This window comes from Pseudopipra pipra, chromosome 18 (genome assembly GCF_036250125.1).
Source record: "Pseudopipra pipra isolate bDixPip1 chromosome 18, bDixPip1.hap1, whole genome shotgun sequence".
Lineage (NCBI taxonomy): Eukaryota > Metazoa > Chordata > Aves > Passeriformes > Pipridae > Pseudopipra > Pseudopipra pipra.
Window position 1 is genome coordinate 8830644 of NC_087566.1, and position 18410 is coordinate 8849053.

Genomic DNA, 18410 nt, shown 5'->3' on the forward strand with positions numbered 1-18410 from the left:
AGATAACAAACAATCAGCAACAATTAAGTAGATTTTATTTCATGAAAGTATTTTATATCTAAACAAGTGATATACAATAACCAATATTTAAAATGCTTGAGGTAAATGCCTCCTAACACCGTTAGTATAAATAAGGGATTAAAAAAAAAAAATTTAAGTGCACTCTCAATGTTTAGATCCACATGTTTGTGTCTGGTTACTGCCTGGGCACACAGTGACAAAGGTACCCGAGGTGTAACTTTCATGACCATTTCCACAGGTGAAAAATGAGGGAAACATACTCGATATCATGGCTTAAAGTGCAGCAAACAGTCAGAAAAGCAGCTGCAATAACAGTGCCACTAGCTCAGGGCCTACCAGTTTGAGAAAGTTAAAATTAAGGTTGTCCCACTAGCTTTGAAGTCTGTATCCCTTAAACAAAAAAACCCACCAAAAAGCCATACTTCTCTGTCACTTTGTAAAAGATTAACAATGGGAAATTTAGCTACTTATCCAGGACAGCAAGTAATTTTTACAAAGTAAACTTGGAAAACTGATGTTCTGGGCTTCATTCAGAACTGCGTAACTTTTAAATACACAGTTTATGGACAGAAGTACAATTTTTAAGCCTGACAGCCCCCTTTGCTCAAATGTGAATACTGAGTCAGGTTTTCTTCTTTTACTGAGAGGTTTTAAGAGTTTTTCCCCAAGACAGGACTAGTATTCCAGTAAAGGATGGGAAAATACACTTTGTGCCTATTACCAAGACTTTCTGTTTTGGAATGCTGCTTCCTTAATGCCTTTACTAACATAATCCTTCCCATGCTCCATGAATGAGCACCTGTGGGACTGTAGTTACAATCCTCACCATCAGATTTACATCAGGAATAGAGCAGATTTGAAGCACAACGCAATGGCAGAGCTGAGAAAATCCAGTTTGGCCTCTGTATGCCAGAAGGACTTGTGAAAACAGCAAGTGCAAAGCTGTTTGCTGCTTGGGAGCAGAGACTGCTGCTGAAAAGAACAGCCCAGCAGGTTTTTTTTTATAGTTGTTTGTAACAATACAAAGGCACCACGGGTGACCTTGTCAACACGTTGCACTGCAGTGCTGCTGACAGGAGAGATCAGCCCCATCTGCTTCAGAGGCTCCTGCAGCAGCAACCACACTCTGCACCCAAACTCCACAGGCACATCCTGCAGTTTGTAAATACCTTGGGATAACCCCAGATGGAGGTTGGTGAGACCACGTTCAGCCCAGGTTGTCAGGTACAAATCCACTGTCCTGTCACAGTCACTCCTGTCTCAGGTCAAAATCCCAGGTTTCCATTCCACAGTGACAGCTACGACAGGGAGGTCAAGTTTTTTCCCTTAGTCTTGAAACCTGTCTCAGTTTGTGTTCAAAAAAGAGCTTTTAACTATTAAATCTCAGAGCCACTCCCTGGAAGAACTGTATTCCAAAAAATCCCACTCCTAGACATAGCCACAATTACTGAAGCAGCCCAGGACAACTGCTGCAAACTTTCTTGAACAAACTTCTTATCTAGGAGACCAAATGGAAGTTTTTGCCTTAAGAGGAAATAAAGAATGACACAGTAGCTTTGCTGTCACAGATGTGTCTGAAAGTAAGCAGCCAATATTAATTACAAACAACCTACTTTCATAAATAAATATACATCCAGAATAGTTGCCTTCCAGATTCCTCTGGAATCGAAAAATGTATAATGAGTTATTAAATATACAACACTTCAGCAAGAAGACTTTTCTAAACAAGGAAGACCAAGGCATAGCTAATTACTTGGGAATCCAACACAGAGAAAGCACCTTTTGCTGCTTGTATCTGAGGATTTATTAAAAATATATTTTCAATATAAAAGTATAAAATAATTACTACTTTGGCTTGGAAAAAAACAGCAGTGGTTCTGATTTTCAAGCAAAAAAAAAATTATCCAGTGATAATTTCCATCTAGTTCCTCCTTTTTAAAAAAAGATTCCTAAATGAGAAACAGGCAGATCTATCTCTCCAGATAATATTTGCCAGCTCATGAGAACTTTAAAAACAGTTATTGCTTTTATTTTCTTCCACGGAAGAGTCGAGTCTCATTCCTACTCATGTGGCCACACCACATCACAGTAAGACTAGTCCGGGGTGTTCAGCAAGTTACAAAATGTGTAAGTGCCACGGGAAAAAGGCGCTGGAGAAATCAGTAAAGTAATAATTACTTGGCAGCAAAACATACTGGGGAAAGTGGTGGGAAAGCTCTCGCTCCTACCATCTGTCAGGCTTTCCAGGGAGAGCAGCACCAGCACCGAAACCAAGTGCTAATTGCTGCATGTCCCAAGTAATTTGTATCATGCCATGCAATATGGATTGGACAAGCAGTATCTTCTAGTAAATGCCAACATCAAATAAACAGAGAAAAAAAACACCTCAACAACTTCTTTACCCATTCCTAGTAAATACCCAAATGTACACTGTTATTTTCCATGTATTTATACAGCCACCATTCAGCATTAATGAGAAAATAAGCGAGACAGTGTCCACAGGAGGAGGGCTGCACGCACAGTGCAATCACACCCCACCATCCCTTCCTTCAGATAGCAAAAACTGCACGAAAGGAACATTTTTTTTCCTTCTCTAAAGGGTTAGAACAATATTTATAATCTCTCTTCAAACAGTGATCAGCAGTTCAACCCGTTCATCCACAGGGCAGTCAACGTAAGGCAGAAGCAGAACAGTGGGGTTATCTTCCTGAAGCACGGGCTTACGCAAAATTGGTAACGGCTGAGGAGACAGCATCGCCTCTGTGATCCAGCTGATCCTGGAGCCGTGCAAATTCAGCAAGTTCATTCAGCTCCTGGAATTGCCTGTCTGTTTTATGGCTCACCAGTGACCGGTAGAAGTGGACTGCAAAGACAATGAAAATCAATCCAAAGGGCACCATAATAGATGTGGATGCAATGGCTGCTGCCTGTCCCGACGTGATGGTAGAACTGTTGCCCTGCGGGGTATTATCAGTTTTCTTCTTTAAAGGAAGAAACTTCACCCAGCACAGCAACACCACCTCTGCAAGGAAGAGCAAAGTCCCAATGACAGTAGAAAATGCCCACGCGAGCTCGATGTGCCGGTGCATTCGCTCGTGAGGAGATTCCTTGACAGAGTTGAGATTGTGCACGTTGCTGACAGCCTCTATGTTTGGAAGAATGCAGGTGCTTATCATGAGTGCAAAAAGGTGAACTGCAACAAGGACAGTAGTGCAGGCACTGAAGGCTATCAAGAGCCCTTGAGGGTAGTCGTGTTCTGCGTCGAGCTGAACTTCCACCATGGCCACCTGAAAAGGAAGGGAGAGAGGGAGGCAGTTATCTACATTACATATTATTTGACTATAGATTATTTTAAGTTTAAACCAAAATAAGTCTGCGTTTACGTTTCTCTCCATGTCATCTGCACCCTTTTCATCAGGTTCAAATTTAGGTCTGAGCAAAAGGCCACCGTTTTTGTACTTACTGTTGTGTTGTAGAGCAAACCTTCAATATGCAGAAAAGCTGCTACAACACAACCAGCTTGCCACCTCCAGCTCATCCCATCAAAACAGATGAACTTTGTGAATAACACACCTGGACTCCTTAAGTGAAACCTTTCTTCTTTCATGTTATACTCTTGAGGCAGCTTTTGATCTTTCACTATAGATTATAAATTTTGCTTGGTATTAGGAAATATTTTGTGTCCCATACACATGTAGAACGAACACCACATAAAGTTGTTTAAATATCCATAACATAAAAGCCTTCACAAAGGCAGCAGACTGCCCATCACAACCTTGGTGGTTCCTTTCTCCTTGGATATTTGGGTTTAACTTCTGAAGAGCAGAAGCCTTTCATGAGAAAAGATCACCTTTCTGTGTGGCTCTCAGCTATATCCTTTCACTCAAGTATTTAAGCAAACTGTAGAACACAAATTGAAAACATGACGGTCTCCACAATGCCCATGGCAGCCAAACAGGCCTGTGAGAGGCTGAAGAAAGACGTATCCAAGAAAAGATAATACAGTGGTTGCAGGTATCACAAGCTCCTCACCCTGGAAGCCATGTCACTGCTCATCCAGAGATGAGGCTACTCATGAAGATCCTCCACTATTGTATGAGCCATCCCCTTTTATAACCTTAGATCTCCAAGTATCCTGTGCTTCAGGAGCAGAAATCAGCAATAAATAACATCACTAGGAAACTCATAAACCCAGCTCAGAATAAGGAAAATTAACTAGAATGCCTTTTTAAAGGTTTTAAAACTGTCAGGTGGTTTTATGCATGTGCAATTGATGAGTGATATTAATCCCAGCAGCTCTCCTGAATAATCTTTCCTGATAAATTTGACTTTCAGACAAAGCACTGTTCCAAAGAGGGAACAATGCACCAAGGTCTCTATGTTCAGTGTACTTTCTCAAAGGAATTCATTAAGCAGACAAAATACATTTAAAGTGCAGAGGAAAAAAACCTAACAGTAATCTGAAATATAAGCACATCAAGCTGATAGGAAGAAAAATTCCTGAAGTGTGGGTTCATGGATGCAGGGAGGCATGGAAACCAGGACCTGAAGACAGCTGCAAAAGCAGCAAGAACATTCAAACCTCACTACTGTGCAAGAGCTGAGCCAAGCTACACCTAGTCCTGCATCCCACCTTCCTACACATGTTCCAGGACACCAGAACACCTGATCACTAATGCACCAAATATATTAAGGCAACCAAGGGTTCTGCTCAGACATGTTTCAACAGGCATTCAAGGCCATTTGCCAATTTTTTAATTCCTTTATTGAAAGCTTTTATTCTCATAAGCCTCACCACTCAGTCAACCAGTGAACAGTTTCCAAGTGTTACAAGAAACTCAACAAGAAATCATATTAATGCATATACGATTCCTGCTCAAAGATTTAAAAATACCATTTTTTAGTCGTGGGAAACTTCACATTTGAGAGGATAAACATTTGGTTGTCAGGATTGCTTGTTAAGTCCCAACGTACTCGTGGGATGTTGGGCTTCGTGTGTTTTTCACAGAACAATTGCAATCCTTCACCACCAAGGATTCATTTTCATGCTTATCAAATATGTTTCTTGTAAGTCTTCTGGTGTGTCTAGACTCAAAACCATTCAGCATGGCAAGGCACTTTAATTCATCCTAGTAGTATGTTAACATAACTATGACACTAAAGAGATTCATTAGATAAAGACTTAATTTTCTTTTAAGAATTGATGTATTTAATTCGCCAAACATTGAAGACATTTTATATTTCCACTAATCAATGCCTCCACGTAGTAATGATATCAAGCATCTGATTTTGAACTCCTTGTGTTCATGTCTGGCAGAGTAACCCCAACTTGACCTGTAAGTGAAAAATCAGTTCGTGTTTTCTGTCTCCTCAAACTCTCAAGAAAGCTAATCTGGGAACTCTTTCAGTGTAAACAAGCAGAAAAACTGCCAACTCTTTTCAATTGCAAGTTTACTTCCTGGGCCAAGCTTGAGTCAGGCACCTAAAACAAAAAGCTCCATTTCTCATCATGAGGCCCCGTGCCTGTTTTCTAACAGCGATGCGAAGTGGCAGAAGTTCTTCCCGCCTTTACTCACGCTGCAATTCCAAAATAAACAGCTCCCAACAGCTCCTGTAAGGTAACACCTGCAAGAACAAGGCCCAGGTGAGGTCACCTGACATGATGCCAATCCACAAAAAGCCTGAACTCACAAGTACATGCTGATGTTCCAGGCAGGATATTTTCCTGTCCAGAAGACCTGCTCAGGGCAGGGCTGCACAGTTTCTAACACAACATGTTCTGCACCTTTTCCTTCACCACTTTTAAAGCTCCTCTGAACACTTGCTGCATGATTTCCACTGCGCAGCTGCCCCGCTGCAAACGCCCTGCCCTGCTGCGTAATCACAGTGTAACACGGGTTGGAAGACTCCTCAAGAGGTCATCTGGTCTAATCCCTGCTTCAAAGAAGAGCTAACTTTAACCTCAGATCATCCTACAGATATGACTGGCAGATTTACTACAGCTCTTGACAAAATTAAAAGACTCTCATGACATTAAGACTCAAGACTGAAGCTCTCATAAGCCTAAAAATGGTGGGCATTCAGATGCTTTCAGAAGATAACTGAATTTTGGCACACAACCATGTTAAACCTTCCACAGTCCTGGGTTTCAGAGCCATGGCAGCCTGATTACTACCATATTGTAAAAAATTTAAGAACTTGCCCTCTGGAAGAATCTGCATTTTAATTTTTTTTCAGTTTAATATCCTGACCAAGTTCTATTTGCTTATTCAAAATCTTCCCACGTCTTATTAGACCAGAGGGGCTTAAATAAAGCTCCTGCTTTTAAATTAAAATCATATGCTTATATATCTTTTGAAATCAGTAGCCAGTGCTGTAGAGGAAAGTCAAGAATGAAATGGGTGTCACAGCATCAGTGGAAATCAGCACTCCTGGCTGGCTCCCTGTTTTCCTGACAGGACTATTCACCCCAGAGAGAGAGGCTCAGAGCCAGGCTCTCACAGACTGTCTGCACCATTCATGAAGAGTTATAAACAACTCAGAGAGAGAATTGTGTATGAGCCAGAATAACTCACCGGAAATTAAAAACAGATAAGTCAAAATAATGATCTTATTTCTGGTTTTATACAGAAGGGAAACTAAGCATCATTTATCCTTTAGTCCAGGATCTCGAGTCTGCAATTATTGTATGTTGCAGAACAACAAAACACATTAATATTTGCTGACACTAACAATAGAATACAAACAAGGATTTCATTTCATTTTGCTGGCAAACATGAAAAGGCAATACCCAGATGACTGGAGCAAATGCATCCTGAGGAGGTAGTACCTCTGCACAGTGTAACTTAAAGTAAATCTATTCAATAAGCACAGGGTGAGATCAGCCAGAGGCTCAGTGTCACCTTTACATCCTCCCAACTCTGACAGAACAGCAAGGCCTCGAGTGCCCCACACTGCCTGCCTTGCTCATCTATAACCCTGAGACAGGAACGTTCAAAGGAGCCACAAAACATTGTTTTCATGGCTGGAATAGAAGGAACCTTTCCTGTGGGGGAAGATTCTTCAGCGCAGCTCTAACCCGTGAGCGCAACAGCGATGTAAAAGTTGGTAGAAGCCACAAGCCAGGCCTGTAACGCCTTCCTGCAGGTTACAAAATGCTGCTGTTTCATGTTATTCTACAGCAATCCAGTCAAATACAGACAAAAAACTTCTACAGAGACCATTTTAGTATTTAAAACTGCAGAGTGACCTGTACTAGACAAGGGCTGTGCTGCCTTGAGCACCTGTACAGCTCTGACAGCAGCGGGTCCGGTCCAGCCCTGCAGCACCTCAACACCAACTGCTGTGATGGAAATCAGATTCATAAATATTTATCACCACAGTCATTCTGCAGAATATGATGGGAGCTGCTTTCAGAAGACCATTCTGGGTATATTTCAAAGGCAAGAGTTGACAGTTCTCTGATGATATTCAATATTTGAAGTGTATACATTCCCATCTAGACAAAGCCCAGCCAGCTTGAAGCACTCAAAGTATTAAAAAGAAAACTGTGCTGTCTGGTAAATAACTTCCTCCAAATCCTATTTATAATGAAGCCAACCACAGTGTATAATTCAGACCCCTAGTTTTGACTCAGCTATTTCCACAAAGCTGTTAATTGGTGGCAGGAGGTGACATTGAGTTTTCCACTTTGATGACTATTGGGATCTAACAACTTCCCTATGATTCCTGACTCCCATATCATGACATTGTCATACTACTGTGTGATGCATCCCTGGTGACAAAATCACACCAACAAGTCAGATTAATTGTTCAAACAAAAATAACCTGCCAGCAGCCTGTCTCCTCTGGAGCTCTCGATTCTGCTGCTCTAGGTGTGGATGAGCCAGTGGATTGGATACAATCTGCAAAATATTTCCAGCATTCAAATAAACTGGACTGGGAAATAAAAACAGATAAAGCCAGGCACGAGGGAGAAAAATATCATACATCAATATCTGGGGTATAACACAGAAGTGAAAAATACCTGATGCCTCCACCAGCGCATGGAGGGAATCCTCCATTCTTCCATGGACTGCACACACCCTACAATCTCTTTACCTCTAACAATTTGGGGGACTGATATTACTTGGTGGCCCCATAAACTGGGAAATTGTACTAAATGAAGATGATAAGCCTCATGGATTTTCCCTCAGACATATGGCACTGGATGATAGCATCCATGGAAACCTGCACGGAGGAAATGCTCGGGTTCACTGGCTCGGGAGCTCTGCTCCCACAGCAGTTGCCAACACCAGACCCTGCAACTGCTTCTTAAGTTCACACACGGTGGCAAATCCTCACGAGCAGCTCTGAAACAAAACTAACTGTAAAACAGGTTTTTAATCTTCTCTGAGGAAAAGTGACACTTCAGGGCTTGAAACCTGGCTGAGCACTTCATACTCCACATCAGTGACCGAGGCAATCTCGTGCCTTTGGCACGGTTCGTTTCCCCACGGCACGCGGAACCAATCCTGAGGGAATAAACTGTGCAAAATGGCTGCAGTTATACACAAAAAGAGAACTGTTTAGCAGGGATAAACTTAGCTCATACTACAGGATGCAAGCACTGTTTAATCAAACGGCAAGGATCAATAGGGCTGGCTTGGAAACCAGCACATTCCGCTCCTGACAATTCCCATCAATTCACTGGGTGGTCCTGGATGTGTCATTAAAGCTCTTTCTCCCTTGTGTGATAGGGAAAATAGAGGAACACTGAGGTTTCCTTGCTGTTGTAGCTTTGATCCAAGACTAGATTGTACTTCAGCAGCATATTATTCAAATATCAGGTGCCAAAGAACCCGCTGCAGTCAGGAAACAAGGCATAGGTGTGACAGCAGAACAGCTTCTCAAGGCAGAAAGGCAACTCTAAAAGATAAGGAAAGTTTTTAAAAAGAAATCTAAAAATACTCGAATGTTAAGTCAGCTCTTCTGAAAACAGACTAGGAAGTCCCAGCTAGAGGACTGTCCATCAGAGCAAAACCAAAGAGGCTGCAGGTGGATTTTCAGTGAGATCTTGTAAAAGGAAGAAAAAGTGATTTTTTTAAGGGGGAACTTCAGAAAAATTAAAGTATGAATGTTCACACATAACATTCCTGGACACTGGAGATTTTGTTAATCAGAACAAAGTGGCTTTTTCCTGAAATACCCTAAACAACAAACTGAAAAGCAGCAGTTTTCAACCAAACTAGAATTATTCTAGAAAATCAAGAAGGAAGTAAAAGAAGCCTCACTTCATACATCCATGGACTTGGAGAGTCCACGTACCATATATTTAGAGAAAACTCAAAGGAATTTAAGACATTAAGTACAACTTTAAAACAACAGCATTTACATTGAGATGCAACCTCGCTTAAACGAAAATTTGTAAAAACCAACAAACAACAGGGTTTTTTTCCATCTTCTCTCTGACTCGAGCAGCCACCCTGACAAACTGCTCTGACAAAGGAGAGGGGATGTACAACAAGGAAAACTCATTAAGCAGGAGCAGCGAGTGAGCTCCCCTCACTCCCGGCTGGATGCGTTTCCCAAGGAGAACCAACTCAAACACGCCACACGAACACAGCCGCCTGTCACTCAAACCAACAGCAGTTCCACCACCTCCCCGAAGAGCTGTGGTCTGTTTTTAGCCATTGAAGGAGGACAGTGACATTTATTTGACCGTCAGAAGGCTGCTGTGTTTCCCGACAGCATCAATGGAACAATGGCTCTGGAGGGGAGTAAATCCTACGGCTGAAAATACCCAGTATGTTAAAAGCAGGTAAAAAAATTAAGACAAAGCAAGTCAGAGCAGCGCAATTCGGTATTTATAAACTATGAGGCGTTTTTAATAGATGCATGAAGGGGCTGAGGGCAGAGTTTGCAGCTTCGTACGTCAGAGGACTGGACTGATGGGGAAGTCGGCAAGTAACCGTATTTCCACCTATATGGAGCTTTCTTTTAAGACAATTCGGGTTACTACACTGGGTTACTTCTCATCAAACCCGAAAGCAAAACACAACAAAACCCATTACTAAACCACGCACTAAACTGCAAAGTAAGCAACACCTCTGGTTTCCGTAACTAAAAAATGAGAAACTTCGCAACTGCAAAGGGTTGATAACGGATGTACCGAGTCGGAGAGAGACCGCCAACTTTAATCAGTTCTTTTTCTTAATTTATCTGAAAGCAGCTCCAGTGCAACTGGACAACTGCACAAAGCGTGCGGTCCGGGAAGCGGAGCGGGAGGGGAAGCACCGCAACCCAGGCAGCGCTGCGGGGCCCCGGGCCCGGCCCTTCGCACCTGACACCGGAGCGAACCGAAACCCCGAAATACACCCCGGTGATCTCCCGCTCACCGCCCTGCGGGGCTGCCCGCGGCACACGCGGCTTCTGCGGCCCCGAGCATCCTCCGCGGGGAAGATCCGCTACGATCCAATAAACCCTGCACTGTCCGGCGGAGGTAAAAGCGCAGAGGCAGCTCCTAATTGATCGCGTGAAGCTCTGCAGAGCAAACGAACCCCCGGGCACCCCGCACGGACCCGCTGCTCCCGGGGCGCCCCGCGCCTCCGCCGCTGCCCGGGAGCGCTGTCAGGGAAGGGGCTGCAGCGCCCACCCCGGTCCCCAGGGAGCATCCACCGCAGCGGGGGCAGCGCCCGTCCCCGGCCCGTCCCCGCCCCGCTACAGCCACAGCCGCGGGGAGGCGACGAGCACCGGTCGACACCAGGAGAAGCGGCGGCAGCGCTCCCCGCCCCGGCCCCGAGCCGCCCCCTCGCCCGCCGGGCCAGGCCGGGCGCTCACCATGGCGAAGCCGGAGAGCAGCGCGGAGGTGCGGCTGGAGGCTTTCAGCTTGGCGCGGCTCAGGTAGAGCTTCCGCCAGGACAGCGCCTGCATCGAGTGCTCGTTCAGGCTCATGGGCTCGGGGCGGCGGGCGGAGGAGCGCGGCGGAGCGGAGCGGGGAGACAGGCGCGACTCGTCGGTGCGGAGCGGGCCGGGCCGCGCTAACACCCCATGGCGGCGCCGCGGCTCTGCCGGGCCGGGGCCGCGCCCGCCGCGCGCCCCGCGAGGCTGCGCACCCCGCCCGCGGCCCCGCCCGCGGCACACCATTGGATGGTGAGCCTGGCCACGCCCTTCGGACCCGCCCTGCCGCCATCTCATTGGCCCGCGCGGAAAGAGGCGGCCCCGCCCCGCGCCGCCGCTTCCCGGCAGCCTCGAGGGACACACTGAGGGCGGGCGGCGCGCGCCGGGGGCGCTGTGCGCTGCGGCCGCCAGGGGGCGCCACGGGGAGGGGGCACCGCCCCTGCCCTGAGGGACCCCCGGCCCTGCCCTTGAGGGACCCCCCTTGAGGGAGCCCCGGCTTCTGCCCGTGAGGGGCCCCAGCCCCTGACACTGAGGAAGCCGCGGTCCCTCAGCGGATCTGTACGGTCGAACCCCCGCGCCAAGCCCCGGCTGGAGTCCCGGGCGCGTTCTCCCGGTGAGCAGCTCGGTTGAAGCTGGAGTTGAATCTGTAGCTCCCGGGGGTTCGTGCCCTCCAGCCCCGTGCGGGGCCCCTGTGCTCGGGGCGGACAGGACGGGGTGTCCTCCCCTCAGAACAACCACAAACCCGGGTCTCAACCCCTTCCTGCTGCAGACTCCCCTCCTGAAAAGCTGAAACATTTAACCTAAGTATGTCCTGGGGTGAGGGTCCACCCTCACTTCCAGTTAACACTGATCCACCTAATCCTTTGTCACGTAGTTCAGGTCTTCACATTTCGTAGGCCCAGAGCTGCTGATAAAACCGTTTTTATCAGCAAGTGGTTGATAAGGTTGATTAAGCAGAACATTTCAACAGATACACGTGCTAGTGTTGAAAGATGTTTTATTACCATGTTCACATAAACCCTTTAAACCCCAATTTATTTTTTCTGTGTTTTACAGAGGGGGAAATGAGGTGTAGAGCAGAACTCCCCAGCTAACACATGGCACAGTTATGAAGATTATTCCTGAAAAGGTGAGGCCATACAGTGCTTGAGCCACATCAAATGTGTGGGTCAGGAGTCAGAAACAAACCTGTTGCTATCAATTTCCAGTAAGAAAAATACAATTCGAACAATAGAAATAATACTGGACTATTTACAGGCACATGGATGGTCACACAGGAGCTGAATCCATGCTAGTTCCATTGACCAAAAGCATTGGTTATTTTGTATTGCCTTGACATTTAAAACCGTGCAGATTGTCGTTAACATTTTTGCTCTGTTCCTCTCTTCACACCTTTCTGATTTGCAAGGTCGTTCATTTACTAAAGCACAGAAAAGGACAATCTGTACCAACAAGGTCACTGGATGCTTTTCATTTACAAGGCATTCTTTTTTAAAAGATGTAGTTGAAACATCCAAGAAGAACAGTCTTAACGATTTGAAGTCTTCAGAGGCATTCTGAAACTACCATTTATTACCACCTAGATTTGATCTCCTTCCCTTCTCAGGAAATAAACACAGTCGTCTTCTTGTTATAAACAACTTTGGGTGAGATTTTTATCTACAGAGGCTTTAAAACACCTCTGCAGAAGAACAAGCCTTTGCTCTTGAATCACTGACTCAATGGAGTGTTGGCCACCTTCTCTCTCCTTTAGGGGTGACAGTACTGCTGTGTAGGGGTGGATTTGGCACCATTAGTTTAGTGGTTGGACTCATGATCTTAAAGGTTTTTTTCCAACCAGAATGATTCTAGGATTATAAAATACTACTGTTTCTTTGGTGTGCTTTAATTCTTAAAAAACAAACAAACAAAACCCCCAGAAGACTTCATCCCACAACCAGCATTTTCTGTGTCCCCCACTGGTGCCTGAGGCTGTCTGAGCACCACATGGCAAAGCAATGAGTAACAAACTGATTGTGATTTCTTTACGACTTTTTCTTGGGAGACATGATAACTATCAAAAACCAGTCACATAAAACTCCACATCTCAAACAAACATTTAAGTCTCTGTCATTTAGTTCCCACGGAATCATGAATTTAAAAATATTTTACACTGCTGCTCAGAAGCCATGGCATGTTTATGTACATGTACATAAACAACATGGATATTTCACTATTTCTTCTTGTTTCTGCACAAAATTATGGTTGAACTGTTACATCATGGGCCAGTACTATTGCACTAATAACAGCTGGGTCTTGACCTGTTCCCTAAAAACAGATTTCTCTAAAGAAAAAAAAAACAGAACACCTGCAAAGAGACATAAATCTGGGGACTTCAAGTGTCTTTCTAAATAATTGTATTAAAATAGGCTCTTTGAACCCACTGTTCCACTATTTTTCTGTCCATCACTCATTCCTGTTTATGGGATGGGTTTTGAAAGATACAACAGCATTGCACACTGATGTACTGCTGGGTTCACATCACATTCAAAGACACAGTATGGAAAAGGACCTACAAAATCAGCAAAGAAATCTCACCTCATCTCCTTTTTCAAACCAAACCCATGTGTCATTTTAAGCCTCAAGCCCCAGTGCTGTAGCTTTGAAATGACCATTTCCTTTCCTATATGAAATTTAAAAATCGGTTTGTTAAACTGGAAAACACAAATTAAGGGTCAAGCCTTCTTCTGCAACTAAAACACAAGGACTGTAGCAGTGCACCCTTTCCCCCCTTTCTGTTCCATTTTACAGCTCCATTCTGAGGTACAAACTAAAGAGGATACATGATTTTATTCCCAACTCTATTACTCATTATTACACACCTCTACACTGCCACTCCAGAGTTAGCTGAAACTAAGAGTCGGCCATGCTTAATTAACTCTTAGAAATGTGTCAGTGAGTCCTGAAGCCACGCTGGGGCTCAGAGCCGGGCTTTGCTGTCACCTGTGACCCGTGCAATTGCAGAAGGCCACCAAAAGGGTGTAGTCCTGCCCTCTCCCTTCATCTCGCCCCTCTCCAGCCTGTGGATCGCACTCAAATGGCTACTGAGCTTCAGTGAACTGACCTAATGAAAGAAACATATATATTTCTTTTCTTAATGGCTGAGTTTTCTGCTGGATCAGGTCACTGAACTGACTTGCCTCGTGGCTCCAGGAAGGAAAGCAGGAGAAGTGAGGGATGGACATGCAAGAGAAAGGGAACGGGCCCTTTCAGCAGCAGGCTGTTATTACCCCTAATTAGAGGTAATGTCAACCCATTCTCTGGATCATTTATGCATGAACACAATCGGAGCAGGTGGCAGAAGTCCAAGTTTCTTTCCAGAGAGCCCTGAGAAATCTGTAGACTGTCACAAGGATACTCATAGTTCTTTGCTTTGCCTGCTAAAAATGTACTTCTGTATTTTCTGTAGGAGGCTGAATAGGTTCGCTGAGTACCCTGTGATTAATGTGATCCGGTGCTGAGCACGCCGCGGTGCTGCCCTCGCCAGAGCAGCTTTTCTAAAACCTATCTCCAGCTTCACATGCAAATCAGCACTTCCATTTGTTCCTGTTACTGTACCCAAACCGAATCAGGGCACCCCAAAGTGGAAATCATGGTAGTTCTGCATTAAAAACGACACATTTGAAGTTGCAAAAGGCAAATAAAGGGTTGTCAGCAATCCCAAGGAGGTTAAGGCAAACATCTCTTCAAATCTCATCTGAAGCAGAGCTTAAAGTTTAGTTAATGGAATTTCTGCAGGGGAAAGATTTGGACATGTCATATCTAGAAAAAAATTGTATTTTAACTTCCTTCACAAACCAATGAAATAGTTAAATATCTCATCTTCCATCTTAACCTAAGGTAAGGTATAGAATGGTAGGTCTTACAGGATAAAAAATATTTTAAAAAATGTTTTAAGATTAGTTCAGTCTATTCTATCCAATGGGAAGTAACTATGTTTTAGAGGTCAGTGGGGTGAAATGAACCCATTTCTTCATTCAGCCTTCCTAGGCACAGCACTTCAGTTCTGGTTTTAGCAAGAGCTCTGCAGTACAAGGTTAATTAAATGACAGCTCCCAGTTTCACAATAACAAGGTCAGGATCCAGGCCATAGCATGATTAGATCTTAAATAATTTATGTTACATTAATATCCAGCAAAAAAAGTTTTAGTGCTTTTTTCAGAGTTCAGCCCAGCCCCTTTCCCAACAACCACTGCTCCCTTTCCACAGGATGGATACTGTGGTCTTGATACTGTATCACAGTGTTAATATGAGTGCTGTTCCCATATTTTGACTGTGAAGAAGGCCAGGTTTGTATCAGCCCTGGGCTGTCCCATTCCAAGCGCTGCCTGATGGGGCCCAGCTCTGGGCACTGTTGGAAAACTCTGGCATGGTCTGCTCAGAGGGGAAACCAGCCCCCAACCCTCAGCAGCCAGCACTTTAATCTGGGTCCTGCAGCACAGGGGTTTAATATTGCTTCTAAATGCTTTTATCCTATCTAATGCAGCTGTGGATATGGATATTCTCATCATCCACAGCCTACCTCCCCCCCCTTTTTTCCCTAGTTCTTTTGAGACTTTTTTTTTGTAATTAATACAGAGATTATTTCCATGGTATAATGAACTGTAGTTGACTAGGAATCATTTCTGTCTTAAAACGAGGTTAAACAAGTGTTTTCTATTTTTGGAGATCTATAGATAGAAATTGTGGTATTTCTGAAACATTTACTTCCACACTTCCATAATGTGCTCTGGTGTTTCCAGGTGTATGTGATGGATACAGTCCTTGATGGGTTTGCTTGATACACCAACGGTCTAAAATTGTTCGTGTCCAAAAAAGAATATTTAGAAAAATGGGTTGATTTTCTTTTATGTCTCTGTTCTGTCTCTTTTGGTGGACTTTTTTGGAATGGATGGATGATGTGTTTTTTGCTGATGATTCTCTAGAAACATCCATTTATCTTGTACTCTGGCCTCAATCCTACAGATGTACACGTGTATTTAATTTTAAGTTTGAGTAATCTTGGCTGAAAGGTCGAGATATGTATATATCTCCTCAGGATTATGGATTAATAATGCACTTGCTCCAACAGACATCTGGAATCCACACTTCAATATATAGCCTATAAAACACTTCCATACGATAATAAAGTTCAATCATCTGCAAATAGAGAGATGTTAGAGAAAGATTACATGATTTTTCAAGATTCTGCAAACAGTTCTTGGCAGAAGCAGGAGGAGAAGCTCATTCCCTTAAATCCTGTTAGAATTCTGTGCTCTCCTGCCTTTATCCACATGTCACGGATCATTAAAATAGGGATGAGAGATGAACAGCAAGGCCTGCAAAGTTGAATTTTAATGTGCTTTACATTTTGCATCATACTCAATGTATTTCATACAGTACCTAGGACGTTTAACTGATTGCAAAAAGCAAACCAGAGGAGCACTGCCAAAAGCCATCAGCCCCGGCCCTGGGCTTGGGTACCCTTTGATGTTCCCTTTTTTGGGGGGTGTGGAAGGGAGGTAAAGGATGTCACTTCAGAGAGGAGCCACGCTGTGGAACCTGGAGGCTGTTCAAAACCTGCACTCTGACCCTGCTATTGCAATCAGATGGTCCCAATATTTGCTCAGCATCAAGTTAGAGTAGCTGTGAGTGGGTGTTGTAGAAATGAGACCCACCGATACTTTTAGGAATTGCAGCATCTCCATCCTGCAGACTTTTTGTAGCAGCACCTCCTTCAGAGCGTTTTTACCTAGTTTTTCAGGGGATTTCTAACTACCTGTTCTACATGCTTATTACAAAGGCAATTTTGCTTTATTTAAGACATATTTAACACCATCTATAATCCATTATAGGTTTTATGGCCGGTTCTCACCAGACACGTGGGTGCAGCGCTGGGAGCGGTGCCGGGGCGCAGTTACCGCCGAGCCGCACGTGCGGCAGAGACACAGAGCGAAGCCACCACCACAATAACCCCAGGTCTGCATATTATAAGATTATTTTCAAATGTCTGCCACATTCACTCGCCACTCTTTACCCCGGCTTTGCGCCGTTGGGGCCGGACACCGGCGCGGAGCCCAAATTCTCCCCGGTTAAGCGGAACCGCTCAACTCTTGGGGCACGTCCCGGGCGCTGCGGTACCAACCCTGGGACCATCCGCGCCTTTGTGGGGCCCCGTCCCCGTCCCCCCGCGGCCGCTCAGCGCCTGCGTGCCGAGCACTCGTGACCGAGCCCTGCACGGCGGGGCCGGCGGCCAGACCAGGGCTGGTACCGCCCCGGTACCCCGGGCATTCCCCTCATATCCCAGCCAGCCTAGCGCCGGTACCGCCCCGGTACCCCGGGCATTCCCCCCATCCCGGCCAGCCCAGCGCCGGTACCGCCCCGGTCCCCCGCCAGCCCTGAGTCGGTACCGCCCCGGTACCTCGGCCAGCCCCCCATCCCAGCCAGCCCCCCGCCGGTCCTGTGCGGTGCCCCCGGCCATCAAACCCCGCAGCGCCGGTACCCAGCCGTGTCCCCGGTCCGCCCCCCCCGTCACCCCCCCGGCCCCGCCGCTGTTTACGTTCCGGGCACTGCGACGCCTGCGCCCCCGCTCCGCACGCAGCGCCTGAACATGGTTCCTTAGGACTTTGCAAAAGGCATCGCCGCCGCCCCCCTCCCCTTCCCTCCCCCTCCTCCCCCCCCGAAAAAAAAAAAAGTGCTGGTGCAAAATTGCAAAACTTTAGCGAGCCCTGGATGGCTTTTGTTTTGCCTCCTCCCCATTTGGGCCAAAAATGCAGGACAGGAACTGTTGACAAATAAGTGATGAAACTCTCAAAAAAAATGGAGGCAAAGAAAGACTCTGGAAGAAGATTGGTGTGTAGCTGGCTTCGGTCTCTTTCCTATTCGTGCCTTTTAATTGATTTTGCTTAATTGTTTGCAAAGGGAGCAATGCATGCGGGACGTAGGCAGCGGAGCGACTTAGTTTGCAAGCGCGCGGCTGAGGCAGCGGGGAAGGGGCGGAATGGAACCGAGGGAAGGGCAGGGTGGGACGATCACGGATCACGGATTATTATTTTTTTTTTCCGGTGGGTGCGGGTTTGTGCTGATCCACCGCGCGTGTCCGCGGGGCTGTGCGGGGCGGGAGAGCTGCCGGGAGAGGGGGCAGAGCCGCCGGCGGCAGCCGGTGCACCGGGGTCCCCCCGCTCCAGCGGGGACCTACCTTGTGCGCGGCCGGTCCCCGCCGCCTCCAGCCGCGGCTCCGCGCCCGCCGCAGCTTCCCCGGGGCAGCGGCACCGGCCTCGGCCGGGCCTACCCCGCCATCCCCCGCATTGCACTCGCTGCAGTCCCTCGCCCGCGGACCCCCGCGCTCCCGGCGCTGTCGGGCGTGCGGGGCGGCGGGGGGGGGGGGGGGAGCGGGCGGGGGCTGCGCATCCATCGCGGCGTTACATAAAGCGATCTGGTTTTTAAATCGCCGCTTCCGGTGTGACTATGGAAACACTCGGATTATGTAAATA

General features: G+C 46.2%; 2 protein-coding genes across 7 annotated transcripts in view; one reads left to right on the plus strand and one right to left on the minus strand.

Moving 5' to 3' along the window:
- Positions 1-18: 18 nt before the first annotated feature.
- On the minus strand, positions 19-18336 carry LOC135424154 (calcium release-activated calcium channel protein 1). Of its 2 annotated transcripts, none has more exons than XM_064675090.1 (2): positions 18116-18336; positions 19-3308 (listed from the first exon to the last, which is right to left on the minus strand). In XM_064675090.1, exons 1-2 carry the CDS (start codon positions 18329-18331, stop codon positions 2742-2744), a joined length of 783 nt encoding a protein of 260 aa, XP_064531160.1. In that variant the 5' UTR covers positions 18332-18336; the 3' UTR covers positions 19-2741. The 2 variants fall into 2 exon arrangements, with proteins under 2 accessions (XP_064531160.1, XP_064531159.1); XM_064675089.1 differs by lacking the exon at positions 18116-18336 and adding an exon at positions 10840-11105.
- KDM2B (lysine demethylase 2B) overlaps positions 11401-18410 on the plus strand; it is a 116939-nt gene continuing 109929 nt past the window's right edge. For 4 of the 5 annotated variants that reach the window (XM_064675065.1, XM_064675068.1, XM_064675066.1 and 1 more), the window contains exon 1: positions 17518-17769. In XM_064675065.1, coding sequence (XP_064531135.1) covers positions 17719-17769 — 51 coding nt within the window. In that variant the 5' untranslated portion in view covers positions 17518-17718. Of the gene's footprint in view, positions 11513-11955; positions 12029-16772; positions 16897-17517; positions 17770-18410 lie in introns of those variants that run through there. The other variant, XM_064675069.1, reaches the window with a different exon arrangement.